The sequence below is a fragment of the Leucopleurus acutus genome (genome assembly GCF_964270905.1).
Source record: "Leucopleurus acutus genome assembly, chromosome: 2".
Taxonomy (NCBI): Eukaryota; Metazoa; Chordata; class Mammalia; order Artiodactyla; family Delphinidae; genus Leucopleurus; species Leucopleurus acutus.
The window spans coordinates 149,850,490-149,865,720 of record NC_139143.1 but is presented as its reverse complement, the minus strand read 5'-3'; the positions used below and the strand labels follow the sequence as shown (position 1 = coordinate 149,865,720).

The window sequence follows — 15,231 nt, the reverse complement described above, 5'->3', positions numbered from 1 at the left end:
ACAACTGTAAACATACCTGGGTCTTTACAGACAGTGAAACTTACCAACGTATTATATAAACTGATATCGCCTTCTAAACCACTTCGTCTGTGTTCAAATTTTACTATAGGCACTTTGGCAGTAGTTATAGGCAAAATGTTTCTTAAACCTGATTTAAAAAAAAAAAAACTTCACTAGGTTAAATAATTTTCATAAAACTAAAAAAAAATTTCTGTTGTTTTAAAGTTCATACCTGGATGTCTCTTAAGAATTTTCGCCAAATTTTCAATTATTTCCTTACAATTTAATTTCTAAAAAACAAAAGAAATAAATAATAAAGTCTGTCTGACTCAACTTGGTCTTGTGCAAATTCTATTTTAATCTAGACATTTAATATTAGCACTTAAAATCTCCAGCCAGAAGTCTATATAACCTTGCTAGTCAAAGAACATGGTCCATAGACCTGCAGTATCACCAACACCTGGAAACTCGATAGAAATGCAGAATCTCAGTCTCCACTCCAGTCTACTGAATCATAATCTGCATAGTAACAACATTCCCAGGTAATTCACATCCACATTAAAGTTTGAGAAGCACAAAAACAGGAGAATAATGTTTTCAAATACATGGATAAAAAACTAGAGATGGGTTTGGTGAAGGCAAAACAGTACAGTGATTAAGAACATAGGCTGTGAATTTAGACAAACCTGGATTCAAATCTTGAACTAAGTATTGACTAGCTGTGTGACTCTGATCAGATCCTTAACCCCTCTGAGCCTCATACTACTTATAAAATCAAGATAATCATCAACTCCTACTCTTTTATAAAGGAGCTGGATTACATGAGACACCTATGTAAAGCATTCAGCAGCATACTTCATACAAAGTAGCACTTTAAGTCTGTCAGCTATTTACTATCATATGTTGATGAGGAAAAGAATAATCCTACTATTACAAGCACCTACTTCTTCAAAAAAACCCTCTTACCTCTGCAAATTTAAATGTGTTGGTTATTTAAAAACTAGACAGCAAAGCTGATATGGTAACGATAACCCTAATATAAGGAACAAGGAAGATAACGGCATAAATTAACTGGATTAAGTTCAATGCCCACATCTACTACTAAAACCACTTTTGCATATCCCCAACATGCTCTTTTTAGCTACAAGAGAGCAGTAGTCATTGCAGCTTAACCTGGGGATTTCAAGGGAATCCTTAGAATTAACACATAATACAAGAGGTTGTTTTTCTCTTTGTTATACAAAGATACAATTTATACTAAACTAAAAGTTTCCATTATGGCTCATCTGGAAGAAAATAATTTACTCATGTTCATTGTTTCAACTTTCCAGAGCGAATAGCACAGGTAATATATAGTATACAAACCCTTGGTGATGAAACACCTGATTATTAAATTTTACATAGAAGGGATCTAAAACCCTAACCTCCTTCCTGGGTAAAAACCACTTCCTATTCCCTCAATTCCTGCCCTTCAGAATGGAAAGGGGAAGCCTCTTTCCAAGGAGATGGCGTTGAGTAGAAGTGGGTTAAGGAGAACTAAAAAATTTATAACTTTTCATTTTCTTTATAGAACAAAAAGATATTAATTAACACCAGAAGCAATTTCTTAGGACCAGAAATAAGCATCTACCAGGTATCACTGCCATCTTTTCTTGGGTTCTAACAATTTAAAAAACACCTTTTGAAAAAACTATTTCAGAAATGCACAGGTACACTATTCTGCTGAATTATTTTATAATACAACAGAGGCTATACTGACACCACTAAAGATGCCAGAAGCTTGGCCTCACCCCAATCTTGCAAGCAGTCCCTGATTTTGAAACATAAATACCAACAGCTATGTTGTTAAAGAAACGAGCAACTACAGAGATACCCTCCTTTTCTAGTTGCTGCTAGGAAGGCCTGGGACACTTCTTCCCTGTCCATTCAGTCCCTTTCTTTACTAGAGCTCAGACAATCTCATTCCCACTGTTGAGGCCTGGTACACAAAAAAGGAAAACATAAGTACCCACTCTCACTGCTGAGACTGCTCTGGGGGAAGGTTTGCTCCTGGCATCTCATGGTGGAACTCAGAAAGCTTTCAATTTCAGAAAGTAGGGGTTAGGTTCTACAGTACTATTAGTACTATATTTCAACTACATTATGGGTTAAATAAATTACAGAGAAGCAGTGGGATACAATGGAAAGAGCATGAACTCTGGAGTCAGACAGACCTGGGTACGAATCCCGGCTCCAACATTTACTAGCTGTGTGAACTTGAGCAAGTCAGTTTATCTCTCAAAGCCTCAGTTTCCTCATCTGTAAAATGGGGGAAATTATCTACCTCGAAGGTGGTTGTAAGAGTGAAATGAGATAATGTATGTAAAAGTGTATACTGGGGGCTCAAATGTTAGTTCCCTTCCCCGCCCAAAATGAGTTTCTAAAAGCTAGCCTAGAACACATAATTTATAACAATGCTTCTATGGAAAAAAATGTATTTTGAGTACCCCCAAATTATAATCAACTTGTAGAACACAATCCATTTATAAATTAAATGTCCACCTTTATTTTCTATCTTTAGTGATACAGAGACATCACCTAATGGCAGAGATATGAAAAGACAGAGTAAGTGAGATCAATGTTTACTACCAAACTGAAGCAACAGTTTTTCATTGGCTCTAATGAAAAAATTTCCAACTCTATGGTACATTTTTTCCACAAATTCATTAAAAAGCACTTGTAACTATCTGTGACATGGTTTTTACATTATAAAATCACTGAAACAGTACATTTACTTACTTAAATACTTGAATGTCTTCTAAAATGATAATACTAGTGCTTTTACATTTCAAACACTGCTATTGCTAATATATTTATACAAAGAATGACACCTTACACTTTTATCAATTCTACATACAAAATTAAAAACACACTCATCACTAGAAGAAAATAAACTTCCACATCACTTTCCAAACACTAACTCTTACCTCTGCATTTTCGTGGCCTTCAAGGGTCATACAAATATCCAGATCACTATCACGAAATCCAAATCCATTCTTAGAAGAGCCAAATAAGCACAATCTTGCCTTTTCTAAGCAAAGGAAAACAAAAGTCAAAAGTTTTATAATTATCAGGAAAGAGGAGTCTTCTATTAACTACTAATGGCCTACCACAGGATAATCTTATCCAATTCCATGGCTTAAATTATCTACCATTAGCAGATACACTGAGAAATTCCAAAACACTCACCTAAAGCCCAGGTCTTCTCCCCAAAATTTCACACCCATGTATCTAACTGCTTTTCCCATTTTTCCACAGACATCATAAATTCAACAAGTCAAAACTAAACTAGCAACTTCACCTCAAACCTACTATTATTCAGAAATATACATGTGGTTCTTAACACCTCTCAACTTTCACATCCAAACACTTACCAAGTTTTTTACCTTCTTCCAACTTAATGACCTCATAAACTCATCTACTTTTATTCATTCTCAACATCAATACCAATAGTTAAGATCAATATTTAGAGATTTATCTCTTGGAAATAAACTAGTTTCTTCAGGGCACAATTCAAGTAGTTTTACAAATATCATCTTAGTATATAGAATTAATTCTCCTCTAAAGTGAGGGATTAATCTATTTGATATAAATTATATATACAATTATTATATATATAGTTATATATATAAAATATTTATATATATATTATTAGGGTTATTCCTTCATGCTTATTAGTGTCACTCAATAAGCTGTGGCTTAACAAGATTGGATCATTCTCCCTATTAATTCTTGTAGCCTACATATTTAGATAACAAATTCTGTATTTTCAAACTTAATCCTCCTATTCAGTTCTGATGCCCTACTTGAAATCAATGACAACTGAGAGATATAAAAGAAGCTACATTCATCAGCAAATAAAAAGTGCATGGGTTTAATATAACAAGAACTTAGATTTGGTCAATACTTTATACACTAGCAAAGATAATTAAAAATAGAATCCTGTAGCACAAAACAGGTCATATTTTAAAGGTATAAGTTCATTCTGATTATAAATCAACTCTTCATCCTTTTCTAAAATATTTGGCCACAAAACTCTTGATTCTTTACCTCATGCCCAAAACCTGCCCCCTTCTGCTATTTTTTTGCCATCTCAATTAAATAGCACCACCCAACTAGTGAAGGAAAGATCCTGAAACCATCCTTGACTCCTTTCTTTTTGTCACATCTAACATGTAATGCATCAGCAAATCCTGTTGACTCTACATTCAAAATATATCCTCAATCTAATCACTTCTCACCTACTCTTCCAAATCACTATTATGTCTCATCTGAACTTATGCAACAGCTTCTTAAATGTTCTGCTTGCTTCTATTCTTATGGACCTGTACTCCATTCTCTCAGATCATGTCACTTATGTGTTAAAACCCTCCAGAAGCCTTCTCATTAGACATTCAAAATAAAATTCAAAGTCCTTCTACCAACACCTATAAGACTCTAATGATCTAAACTCTAGGTTAACTCTCTGATCTCACCTTTCTATTACAGTCTACCTCACACACTCCACTCAAGCCACACTAACTTTCAAGCATGTCAAATATAATTGCGTCATGGGGTATTATACTTGCTGCTGCTTCTCTCTCGAATGTTCTCTCCTTGAATATTCATAATAATTTGCTCCTTTATATTATTAATGGCTCTGCTCAAATGTCACCTTATCACCTTATCACTATCGTTCTAACTTCTGTACGTTAACAGTGTTTATTATTTCCTGATATATTGTTTACTTGTCAGTTGACTATCTGTCACCCCTCTTAATATAAGCTTCATGAGAGCTGGTTTCACCTCTTTTGTTAGCACTGTATCCCCAGCACCTAGAATAGTACCTAACATATAACATGCAATAAACACTTTTTAAACAAATGAAACTCAGACCAGGTAACTATAATAACAAAAGCAATCAACTTTGACATACAACATACCATCATACTCTTTTTGAATAAACTTTTCCAAGCCAATTAAAATTTGCTCCCTGTTGTGTTGTTCAGAAAAAGGTGGTGACAATTCATCTAAGTTAAAAAAAAGAAAAGGAAAAAGAAAAGTAAGGAGAATGAAATCTGAAAATGTCTTCAATTTTCTACCCTAAAAACTTTACTTTTCTTCATTATTTGTTGACTCTCTGACATTAAAATCATAAATGTTACTGCAGAAGGAAGGAGCAGAGAAAGAACAGAAAAATAACTTTACAGATCTATGTACATTTCACATGATCATTTTCCCTGTGAAACAGCTACAAGATATACTTTCTTCTACAAATTATTTAATTTTTTTTTCAGACAATCCACTCTCTCCCATATACATGCTGGTTTTTCCCCTCCTGTTAAGACTATTCTCATACTGTTACACAAGGTACCCAACTCAATCAAATCTAACAGTTCCCTCAAATGCTTGGTCAAGATTCATACCTTCCCTATAAGCTTCTTTGTCCAATCATGGCCTTTAATGACCTCTCCTTAATTGTATTTCCTTAGTTCTTCAAACCACTTGCCAGTTTAGTTTATACTGTCCTTCCAGTTTTCTAGTTATTTCATTTATAGTCATCTTATTTTTCCAAATAAGACCATACACTCCTTAAGAATAGTCTTTTTTTTTCTATCTCTTTTTCCAAATAAGACCATACACTCCTTAAGAATAGTCTTTTTTTTTCTATCTCTTTTTCCAAATAAGACCATACATTCCTTAAGAATAATCTTTTTTTTTCTATCTCCTCCTCCAGACTCATACCCAAGAGTTAATATGGTAAGGAATTAAATTAATATTCAGCTTTTGAAAAACAAATGCATCATCAGTGGTTGCAAGCTGAATAGCTGATATACAGGTGATGAGGTCAGGGAATCTCAGGATGGAATGCAGTCTATAACAAAGAATCCAGCTACATTATAAATGTATAAGAAAACTTCACTCAAGGGAGTGGGGGGGTGGGAAGGCACTAATCTAACTTTGAAAATAAGTGGAGTCTGTAAGACTAAGGGTTAAAGGAACTGCACATAAGCACTGTACTCTAATTGATAAAGTTGCTTCCCATCAGGGTATAGGATAACAGTTCTGATAATGCTATACATGTGTACTTAAATGGAACAATTAAATAAATGGGTGGCACATGGTGGGAGCCAGGTTTCTCACTGTTGGAGTTGGACATTTACAGATAATCAGAAAGAGGAGGCTAGAAAGAGCCATGTGGTAATGTATTAGACTTGGAGACATCAGTACAAAGTCATGCTTAGCTTAATAAAGGTAAGATGGTCACATGGAATTATTTATAGATACGTGTATATACATGGATTAGTATACACACACAAATTTTCTTGCTCGGAGAGGACCTAGAAACAACAATACCCAGTAACACAACAAGCACTCTAACACCCAGATCTTGGTTTCTAACACCATCCTCCAATAAAGGAACCAGGGCTCTTTGGGAAAATGTCTAATTCTAGGACTGAGACAGAAATTTACATGATGATCCTGGAGTATCTTGCAGGGCCAGAAAGTAAGAAAGTGCTAAAATACAAAAGAACAAACTAACAACAACAACAAAAAGAAACCAAAAAACTCCACACACTGATGGGAATATATCAAAAGGTGACAGGAACCAAATGAAAGCACTCCCAACAGCCAAATTTGGAACAATTTGGGCAACAAAAATAGTAGTATTGGATTATAACCCAAAGTATAATACATCTATGAGTCCATACTGAGATAAATATATGACTCAATAAATAAAAACAAATGTAGTGAATTATATCTTAATAAATCTGTTAAAGAAGAATGTACCATGGTCCAGCCATTCAACTCCTAGGTATTTACCCAAAAGAAATTAAAACATATGTCCATACTCAGACATACATGAATGTACACAGTATATTTATTTATAACAGCCAAAATTTAGAAACAAACAAAATATTTATCAACGAGTGGTAAACAAAATGTAGTATAGCCACACAACAGAACACAACTCCGCAATAAAAAGAAATGAACCACTGATACACATCACAGCATAGATGAATCTCAAAAATAATTATGCCAAGTTAAAGAAGCCAGATGCCCTCATCAAAAAAAAAAAAAAAAAAAGTACATTCCATGTGATTCTATTTACCTAGAACTCTAGAAAAATTCAAAGTAATCTATAGTGACCAAAAGCAGTTAAGTAGTTGCCTGGCAGGAGGTGAAGATAAGGAAGGGTAGAAGGGAGGGAATACAATGGAGAACTAATGTTATGACATCAGAAACTTTATCTTACCCCGGACACAGTAAGTACTTAAAAAATGTTTGCTGAGTGAAGGTTTATTCCAGGTACACCATAAATGTTTATTGAAAAATGGTATGTAAGGCTTTACCCAAATCTTTATAACCTTATCTGCCTCTATTACCTTTCTTATACTCTACCAAATTTAAGGCAATTATTCTCTCAAACAAATACTACACCCTATGCTTTTATGCATAATCTCTTATATCTGAAAATGCAGTCCATCTCAAATGCCACATCATTAACTCCAATTCCTCTGACCCACTCCAGTTAAAATTAATTGTGCCTGACTGAACTGCATTTTGTTTACCACTGCTATAGAATGTAACACATTCTGCTTCCAATTATGGCAAGTTTCATACATGTCTTATACAACCATTTAGAGTAACACTGTGCAAGAAAATTGCAATGACGGTAATGTTCTCTATCCAGACTGCCCAATGCAGTAGCCACTAGCCACATGTAGCTACTCAATACCTGAGGTGTGACTAGTATAACTGAGTAATTTAATTTTTTATTTTATTTTAGCTAATTTAAATTTAAATAGACACATATATCTAGTGACCACCATATTAGACAGCACAAATCCAGAGTCTAAGCTCCTTAAAAGCAACACGATGGACTCTGCATTCCCCTTGGCATTTACCACTGTGCCTTGCACACAGTAGGCATTTAATAAATATATGCGGTTGGGTCTCTAAACTATTTAAAAACCTCTACCCAAACAAAATGTAAGCAAACTATTTTCAAATAAGAAAATAAATATTCAAAATCTAAGAAATAATCTAGTCTTAGGAAGTAGTTCTAGTAATAAAAGACTTACCAAAACATCTTTTACATACTAAATCAAGTATTTCCCGAAATCGATTTGTCATTGGTGGTAGAGGCTTTAGATCAATTTTCCTGAAATCCTCTGGGCAATCATTTTTTGAATGGCCATCCTTTTTGCAGATGCTGCATACTATTGTTGGCGGCTATACAAAGGTTAAAAAAAGAATCTAATAATCAAATAAACTATTGAGGGACTTTATTATCACTTATAAAGCAGTACAAAAAGAAACTTTTATGCAAGTCAGTCTGATAACCTGCACTTTCAAGAGGTTAAAAAGAAAAGCATGTTAATGAAATTCAGTATTAAATGTAAAAAGAAAAACACATTTTGAGCCAACTACTAATTTTCTTCTCCACTAAAATGATATTACCAAGGATTAGATTTACCTTAAGATGTAAAATAAAGGAAATACCAGGAGATACAAAAGGTATAGGTTAATTCAAACAGTGTGATCAGCTCCCAAAATGAAATGCATACATCACATTTTAACCTATTAAGGTCTTTAACAAAGTAGATTATAAAGAAATTTCAAGTGGCACCTTTCATTTCACTTGAAACATTTTCTATCTTCAGAGTCAGTCATTTATAGAACCACTGCTTGACTAGTTGGTTCAATTTCATTACATTAGCATGGTACTCAAGAAACTAAAGGGCTGAACTCTAAAAGTGACTCAGCTTCATACAAGGAACAACTCTTATGCAATAGCCACAAACAACTTTCAAACCCTGCAACACCATTTCAAATGTATTCTAACAGACTACCAGACAGGTGGCCAAAACAGTAAAAATTCATCCCAACTACCTGAAAAACAAAACTCATACGGTTAAGGAAGAGCACTACTCTTTTCTTTATCGTAATACGCCTAGGAACTTAGCTTCTTCCTCCAGGGTTAGCCTGGACATTTACCTAGCCAAATATATACAGAAACCTCTCTTTGTGTGAATGCTGTGCTGTGGGCTAATTAACAGTACCATAGAAATTTTTATCAGCTTTTTAAAGCTTGTAAAAAATGACATATTTATCATAAAATTCTAGAAAAGTGTTACAGATAACTAGAGAGAGAAATAAAATTGGAGAAATAGTTACCTTAAGATAAGGTTCCAGGAAAAAAAAGTATTAAGAAACGTAAACTGCAGTTATATTACTAAGAGGCTTTTCTAAATATCTGCCATTTATTTCATCTTTTTTAGTAGTCCATATGCCCTAAATACTACAACCTAAACAAAATGGGACAGAGTATCCTTACAAAGGATGAAGAAACACAGCTTAGTAATTAGCTTAAAAATTCTAAAGCTTGTCAATAAACAATTATCGATAAATCAATAAAACTTGATGACTTTTCAGGGGTATTTTTTGTATTCTACTTGATTTACACATTATCTACATAATCATTTTTTAACCTAGGTGCTGATACTATTTCAATTATGTACACTACACTCGAAGCAAAGTACCTTAGCTAAAACTTTTATTAACAAATTATTTTCTGTTACAAAGTAGCTTATATTCTGCTCGCTCAGGTTTTTATTTTCTATAATTTATCAAGTTAAAGTTCAGACTATCCCACTTTAAAAGTGGAAAAGTTAAGACTCCTATAACTCATAAGGGATATGCCAAAATCCAAAGAGAAGCTCAGTGGCAGACACAGGATCTGAATTCATTTTTTTTTTGCTTCCTGATCTTAGTTTTAACTCAACTATCTTTAGTTAAGTTTATATACCAACCTTTGACCCCCACCAAAAAAACTTTAAAACAGAATACTATTAAAGTTTACAGACACTGTATTCGCCTTTGTGGAAGTAAATATAATCATATGTAAAAAAAAATCAGCAAAATTTAAAATATATGCTGCCTTTACCAAACTCACTTTCATAAGATACCTGATGAATCCTTTCATATATGAGAAAGTTAAGCAAACCAACTAGTAATAGAGTGCTGAAACATTTCAGGTTTCATATACATTCTTAAAAGGCAACTACAGGGGCTTCCCTGGTGGCGCAGTGGTTGAGAGTCCGCCTGCCGATGCAGGGGACACGGGTTCGTGCCCCGGTCTGGGAAGATCCCACATGCCGCTGAGCCTGCACATCCGGAGCCTATGCTCCGCAATGCGAGAGGCCACAACAGTGAGAGGCCCACGTACCGCTAAAAAAAAAAAAAAAAAAAAAAAAAAAGGCAACTACAGGCAAAAATACAAAAAGTAAAAGAAACATATATACCAGAATACCATTCCAAAACAATAGTCTACCATCATAGAAGCCATCTTTACATTTCTGAATCTAAAAACTATAAATACAGAGTCATACAACAACCACAAAACCTTACAGATTGTTTACAAACTGTATCCTACCTTGCCAGAGGTTAAAATAAACTTATCAAACACAAAATATAATTCCTGGGTGGGGTGGTTATCATCATCATTAAGGTCAGAAGTATCTTCTGTAGCTTTGCAGTTGCAAGAGGTAGCAGATGTGTCAGTGCATACAATGTGATGTGAACTTTCTGTTTCTAAATTTGACCTGCAGTCTGTACCAGCAGATTCATCTGGTTCAGGGGATTTACAATCAATGCAATTACACTGGGTGAGCTCCTTTTTAAAACAAGTTTCTGAAGGTACTAAAACATCTTGTTTCTTAATTGATTTTGGCTCTAATTCACTGCTTTCACTGGTGGAAAGAGATGAAGATTCCTGTCCATGTTCAGCCAAATCTAGTTCATTTATCAACAAATTATCATCTTCAGTAATACATCTCTGTGATGTACATTCCGTTTCTTCATATTTATCAGGCTGACCTCTTTCTGCACTTATTTTTTCTGTGCTTTCCCCAAGTAGAATGCAACAACTGGATGCCATATTTTCAGACTTCACTTGTTTCTTATTGCTTATTTTTCCCTTCTCTTTTTTCATGGAATCCACTGCAGATTTATTTCCACTCTTCCTCTGAGGACAGGCAAAATACCGATAAGCTGCCCTGAATCTCTCCACAACATATTCATAAACAAGCTGGCTGTTTAAGCTCCGTGCAACATTCCTCTTGATTGAAAATGGATCTAGTTAAAAAAAAAAAAAATGTCAGTAGCTAAGTATCTATTAACAAACTACATTTCCAAGCTTATACAAACAGCTACATTGTCAGCAGAGTGCATTTTCCCAAAATTTTTCTAAGGTAAGCTCCCAATGAGAGTTCCTGCAAACTGAGTAGTGGAAATAAAATAGCAACATCTTGCCTTTGTTTCTGTCATAAAATTAAAAACTAAAAGAAAAAGAGAGAAAAGAATAAAATAAGGTAATTAATGAGAGGATGGCTGAGGAGGCCAACTCAGTAATTACAAAATTTCAATGATGAAATTGCGAGAAAAAGCTATGCCAATATGCTTCCCTATATTGTCTTTGAATGAAATTTTTCAAGCTCCAAGACGTAGTAATAATTTTCATCTCTTGTCACAATATTCTTCAGTTATATATACTCCTTGCAACTTAAACAAATAAAATATAGCCTAAAACTCTCCAGGCTTCAAGTTATACTGATTTTAAGATTTAACTTCAGTAATATCAGAAAATTAATGAGAGAAAGAAGGAGAAATAATAGAAAAAGTAGAAAAAAACCTAAGAAAGTAAAACTTAAACCAAAATTTAAACTCTGATACAGTCTAAAATGGCTATGCTGAAAAGGCTTGCGTCAACTGAATCCTCATTATTAAGAGCATAGAACAGAGTTCTGAACATGTTTCCGGGTTTTTGGATTTTATAAGCCTTAAATACAAATAGACCCCAGGAAAAAAGAACAGTGCCACCCAAAAGACGATACACATTTTCTCCACTACTGAAGATCATTAAGTGAAAGGATTAACAGGCCAGGCTTCAGATTGTTAAGACTGGGGCATCTGTTACTTTTTACTGTTATCTAAATCCATAGGCTTTTAAAAGCTTTACTTAGCCTCTTTCCCTTTTCTAGAAGAAAAAGAAAAAAAAAAAAAAGAAAAAAAGGCAGAGAGAAATTATGATGGCTGCAGGCTTCAGAGCTCATTTATTTACCATATGTAAGCGAGTACAAGATGTGAGTACGTGTTTGAGTGTATGAGAATATTTGTAAGTCCAACTCACAGTAGAGAAGCCCTGCAGAGGATGGAGGGAAGAGAAGAATGTGTAGCCTAAACAGACTAAAATGATAGACAGAAATTCCATTTCCTACCTATAAAAAGTGAGCAAAATGTTGTGGAATTTAAATTTTTTATTAAGAATTTAGAAGCAATACTATTTATTTCTGTATCTCTAAAGATCTTAATATTCTTGGGATTTGATGTGAAACCTTATTTGTCAGCATCAATTGTTCTTTTTTCCTTTAGCTTAGCCATATTTAATAAATGAGGTACTTCACAAGACTATGAAAAACTGGATTTTAATATACTTTAACATAATTTTATGACACAAATATATTTAAAAATATCTTACAGTATTCATATAACTATTCTATTTTTCTGTATTTTTGAAATTTTCCACAATTAAAAAATAAAGGCATGTATACAAGCTAATTACCCTAGCCATTATAATATTTACAGATTGGAAACTTTTAAGTAAGCATTAAAAGAATTTATCCACAATATATAGTGACAACCTAGTGGCATATAGTGCTACAAAGCCAAGGGATAAAATTTATAACACTACATTAGAAATAGATGATTAGTGGCACACACAAAATTCTCCAAATGAAATATAACGTATCATCTCACCTTCAATGGCTATTCGCCTTTTAGGCCAGTTTTTGTTTTCTCTTGTTAAAATATCTTGTATCCGTACACATATGACGTATTCCTCCAAAGCAAAATCCAGTGTGTAAAATTTTAGCAGCTCTAACCATAACTGTCCCAGGGACACCTGATTTGGTGTTCCCAATGTTAAAGGAGACTGGAAAAGAAAAAATACCTTTCATTTAAGCTTCACAAAACTTTAGAATTGTTTAACTTTCAATTTAAAAAGACCTTAGAGATCACCTTTTCAAAAACTGAGGCATAAAAGAATAGGTTGCCAAAAAGCAATCTGTGGCACAGCTGGCAACAGAGTGTCCCAGATTACTGACTCCTAGAATTTTGTGTTCTTTCCACTAAACCAGTGATGCTCAACCTTGGCTGCACATTAGAATCACACTGAGAGCACTAAAATTCACCAACACCTGAGCTTGACACCACTCCCATCTCCCATACCTATTCCCAAGACTGTGATTTAATGGACTGAGATTTTTAAAGCTTCCTAAGTGATTGTCCCGTGCTGTGCAGCCAAGGTTGCTAACCACTGTATAACAACTACTAGAGCTCCTCCATTGCAGCAATTACTTTTAAAATCTATATAAATGCCCAGGGCTTTCAAAAGCTAATTCCTTCATTCAACAAACATTTTAGAACCCACTGTGTCCCTGGCATTGTTCTGGGGATATAAAAAAATAATGGGAGCTCCCACTTAAACCATGTATCACTCACTCTTCTAAGTGGCACATATACAACTAATATATACAACTATTAATTCTAACAGCTATGAAGTAGATACTATAGGGCAAGGATTTGACTCAGGATCACCTGGCTACTGGGTCTGTGATGCTAATCATTATAGCATACTGTGACTCAAACAAGGTGAGGTCCATTTCACAGACTATTAGGAGAGGAAGAGACCATTTAACAATTACAATGAAGGCTACATACTAAAATGGGTCTCTGAATCGGGGGCGGGGGGGCGGGGGTCTTAACAGAAAAGGTAATACCTGAATTCTAAAGCAATTAGCTAGATGAATGCCAGCTAAAAGTGACCACTAAGGCATATAAAGGCATAAAAATCATTCACTCATTCCATTCTACAACTATTCACTGAGTGCCTACTATGTGCCAGGCACTTGGGATATATCCGTGAAAAACAAAACAAAGATCCAGGGCTTCCCTGGTGGCGCAGTGGTTGAGAGTCCGCCTGCCGATGCACGGCACACGGGTTTGTGCCCTGGTCCAGGAGGATCCCACATGCCGCGGGGCGGCTGGGCCCGTGAGCTATGGCCGCTGAGCCTGCGCGTCTGGAGCCTGTGCTCTGCAACGGGAGAGGCCACAACAGTGAGAGGCCCACGTACCGCAAAAAAAAAAACCCCAAAAAACAAAGATCCTTGCCTTAGTGGTTCTTACATTCTAGGGGAAGAAGACAATAAGCAACAAACTTAATAAGTAAATTACACAGTAAGTTAGAAGAAGAAAAGTGCTGTGGAAATAAGAAAAAGTTGAGTAGGTTTAGTAAAGGGGATGGGATATGGGAGCAGATTTCAGTGTTAAATATAGTCAGGATAGGACTTGTTGAGAAGGTATGATCTGAAGAAGAGGAAAAAGGGTTCTAAGAACAGGAAACAGAGCAAACACACTAAAGTAGGAGTGTAAACAGCTTTAAAAAGAAGACTAGTGTGGCAGAGAGAGGAGAAGAAAAGAGGGGAACAAAGAGCTAACCAGTAAGAACTCTGGCTTTTATTCTAAATTAAATGAGGAGCCACTGAAGTATTTCAAGTGTGGGGAGGGAAAAGGGCATGATCTGACTTAAGTTCTAGAAGAGCCATTCTGATTGTTGTGTTCAGACTATAAAGGGGACAAGGGTAAATGCAGGGAAACTTATTATGAGTCTGTGGTAGTAGTCCAGGACAGAGATGATATGGCTAGGACCAGGATGGTAACAGGGTAAGTGGTCAAATTGTGGATATATTTTGAAGTAGAGATGACAGGATTTCCTGACAGACTTGGTATGGGGTATGAAAGAGAGAAGTAAAGGATGACTCCAAGGTTTTTGACTGAGCAACTGAAAGGATGAAGTGCCATCAACTGAGATGGGAAAACTGCATGTGGAGCAAAGGGATGACCCAGAGTTCAGTTTTAGACACATTAAGATTAAGACATCTATTAGACATCTTAATAGAAACATTAAATAGCAGGTTGGAAATACAATTATAGAGTTTAGGAGAGAGGTTTGGCCTAACATTTAAACTTGGGAGTCATCATCATATAGATGGTACTTAAAATCCATGAGATTGGATGAGATCACCAAGGGAGTGTAGATACAGAAAAAAGGTAGGGATCAAGGACTGAACCTTAGAATACTCCAACATT

General features: G+C 35.0%; 1 protein-coding gene across 11 annotated transcripts in view; it reads right to left on the bottom strand.

The window, feature by feature from the left end:
* TUT4 (terminal uridylyl transferase 4) overlaps nt 1-15,231 on the bottom strand; it is a 149,605-nt gene that overhangs the window by 30,802 nt on the left and 103,572 nt on the right. For all 11 annotated transcript variants that reach the window (XM_082833147.1, XM_082833153.1, XM_082833151.1 and 8 more), the window contains 7 exons: nt 12,841-13,015; nt 10,460-11,160; nt 8,106-8,256; nt 4,962-5,048; nt 2,967-3,070; nt 233-290; nt 45-148 (listed from right to left, as the gene is read on the bottom strand). In XM_082833147.1, coding sequence (XP_082689273.1) covers nt 45-148; nt 233-290; nt 2,967-3,070; nt 4,962-5,048; nt 8,106-8,256; nt 10,460-11,160; nt 12,841-13,015 — 1,380 coding nt within the window. The remainder of the gene's footprint in view (nt 1-44; nt 149-232; nt 291-2,966; nt 3,071-4,961; nt 5,049-8,105; nt 8,257-10,459; nt 11,161-12,840; nt 13,016-15,231) is intronic.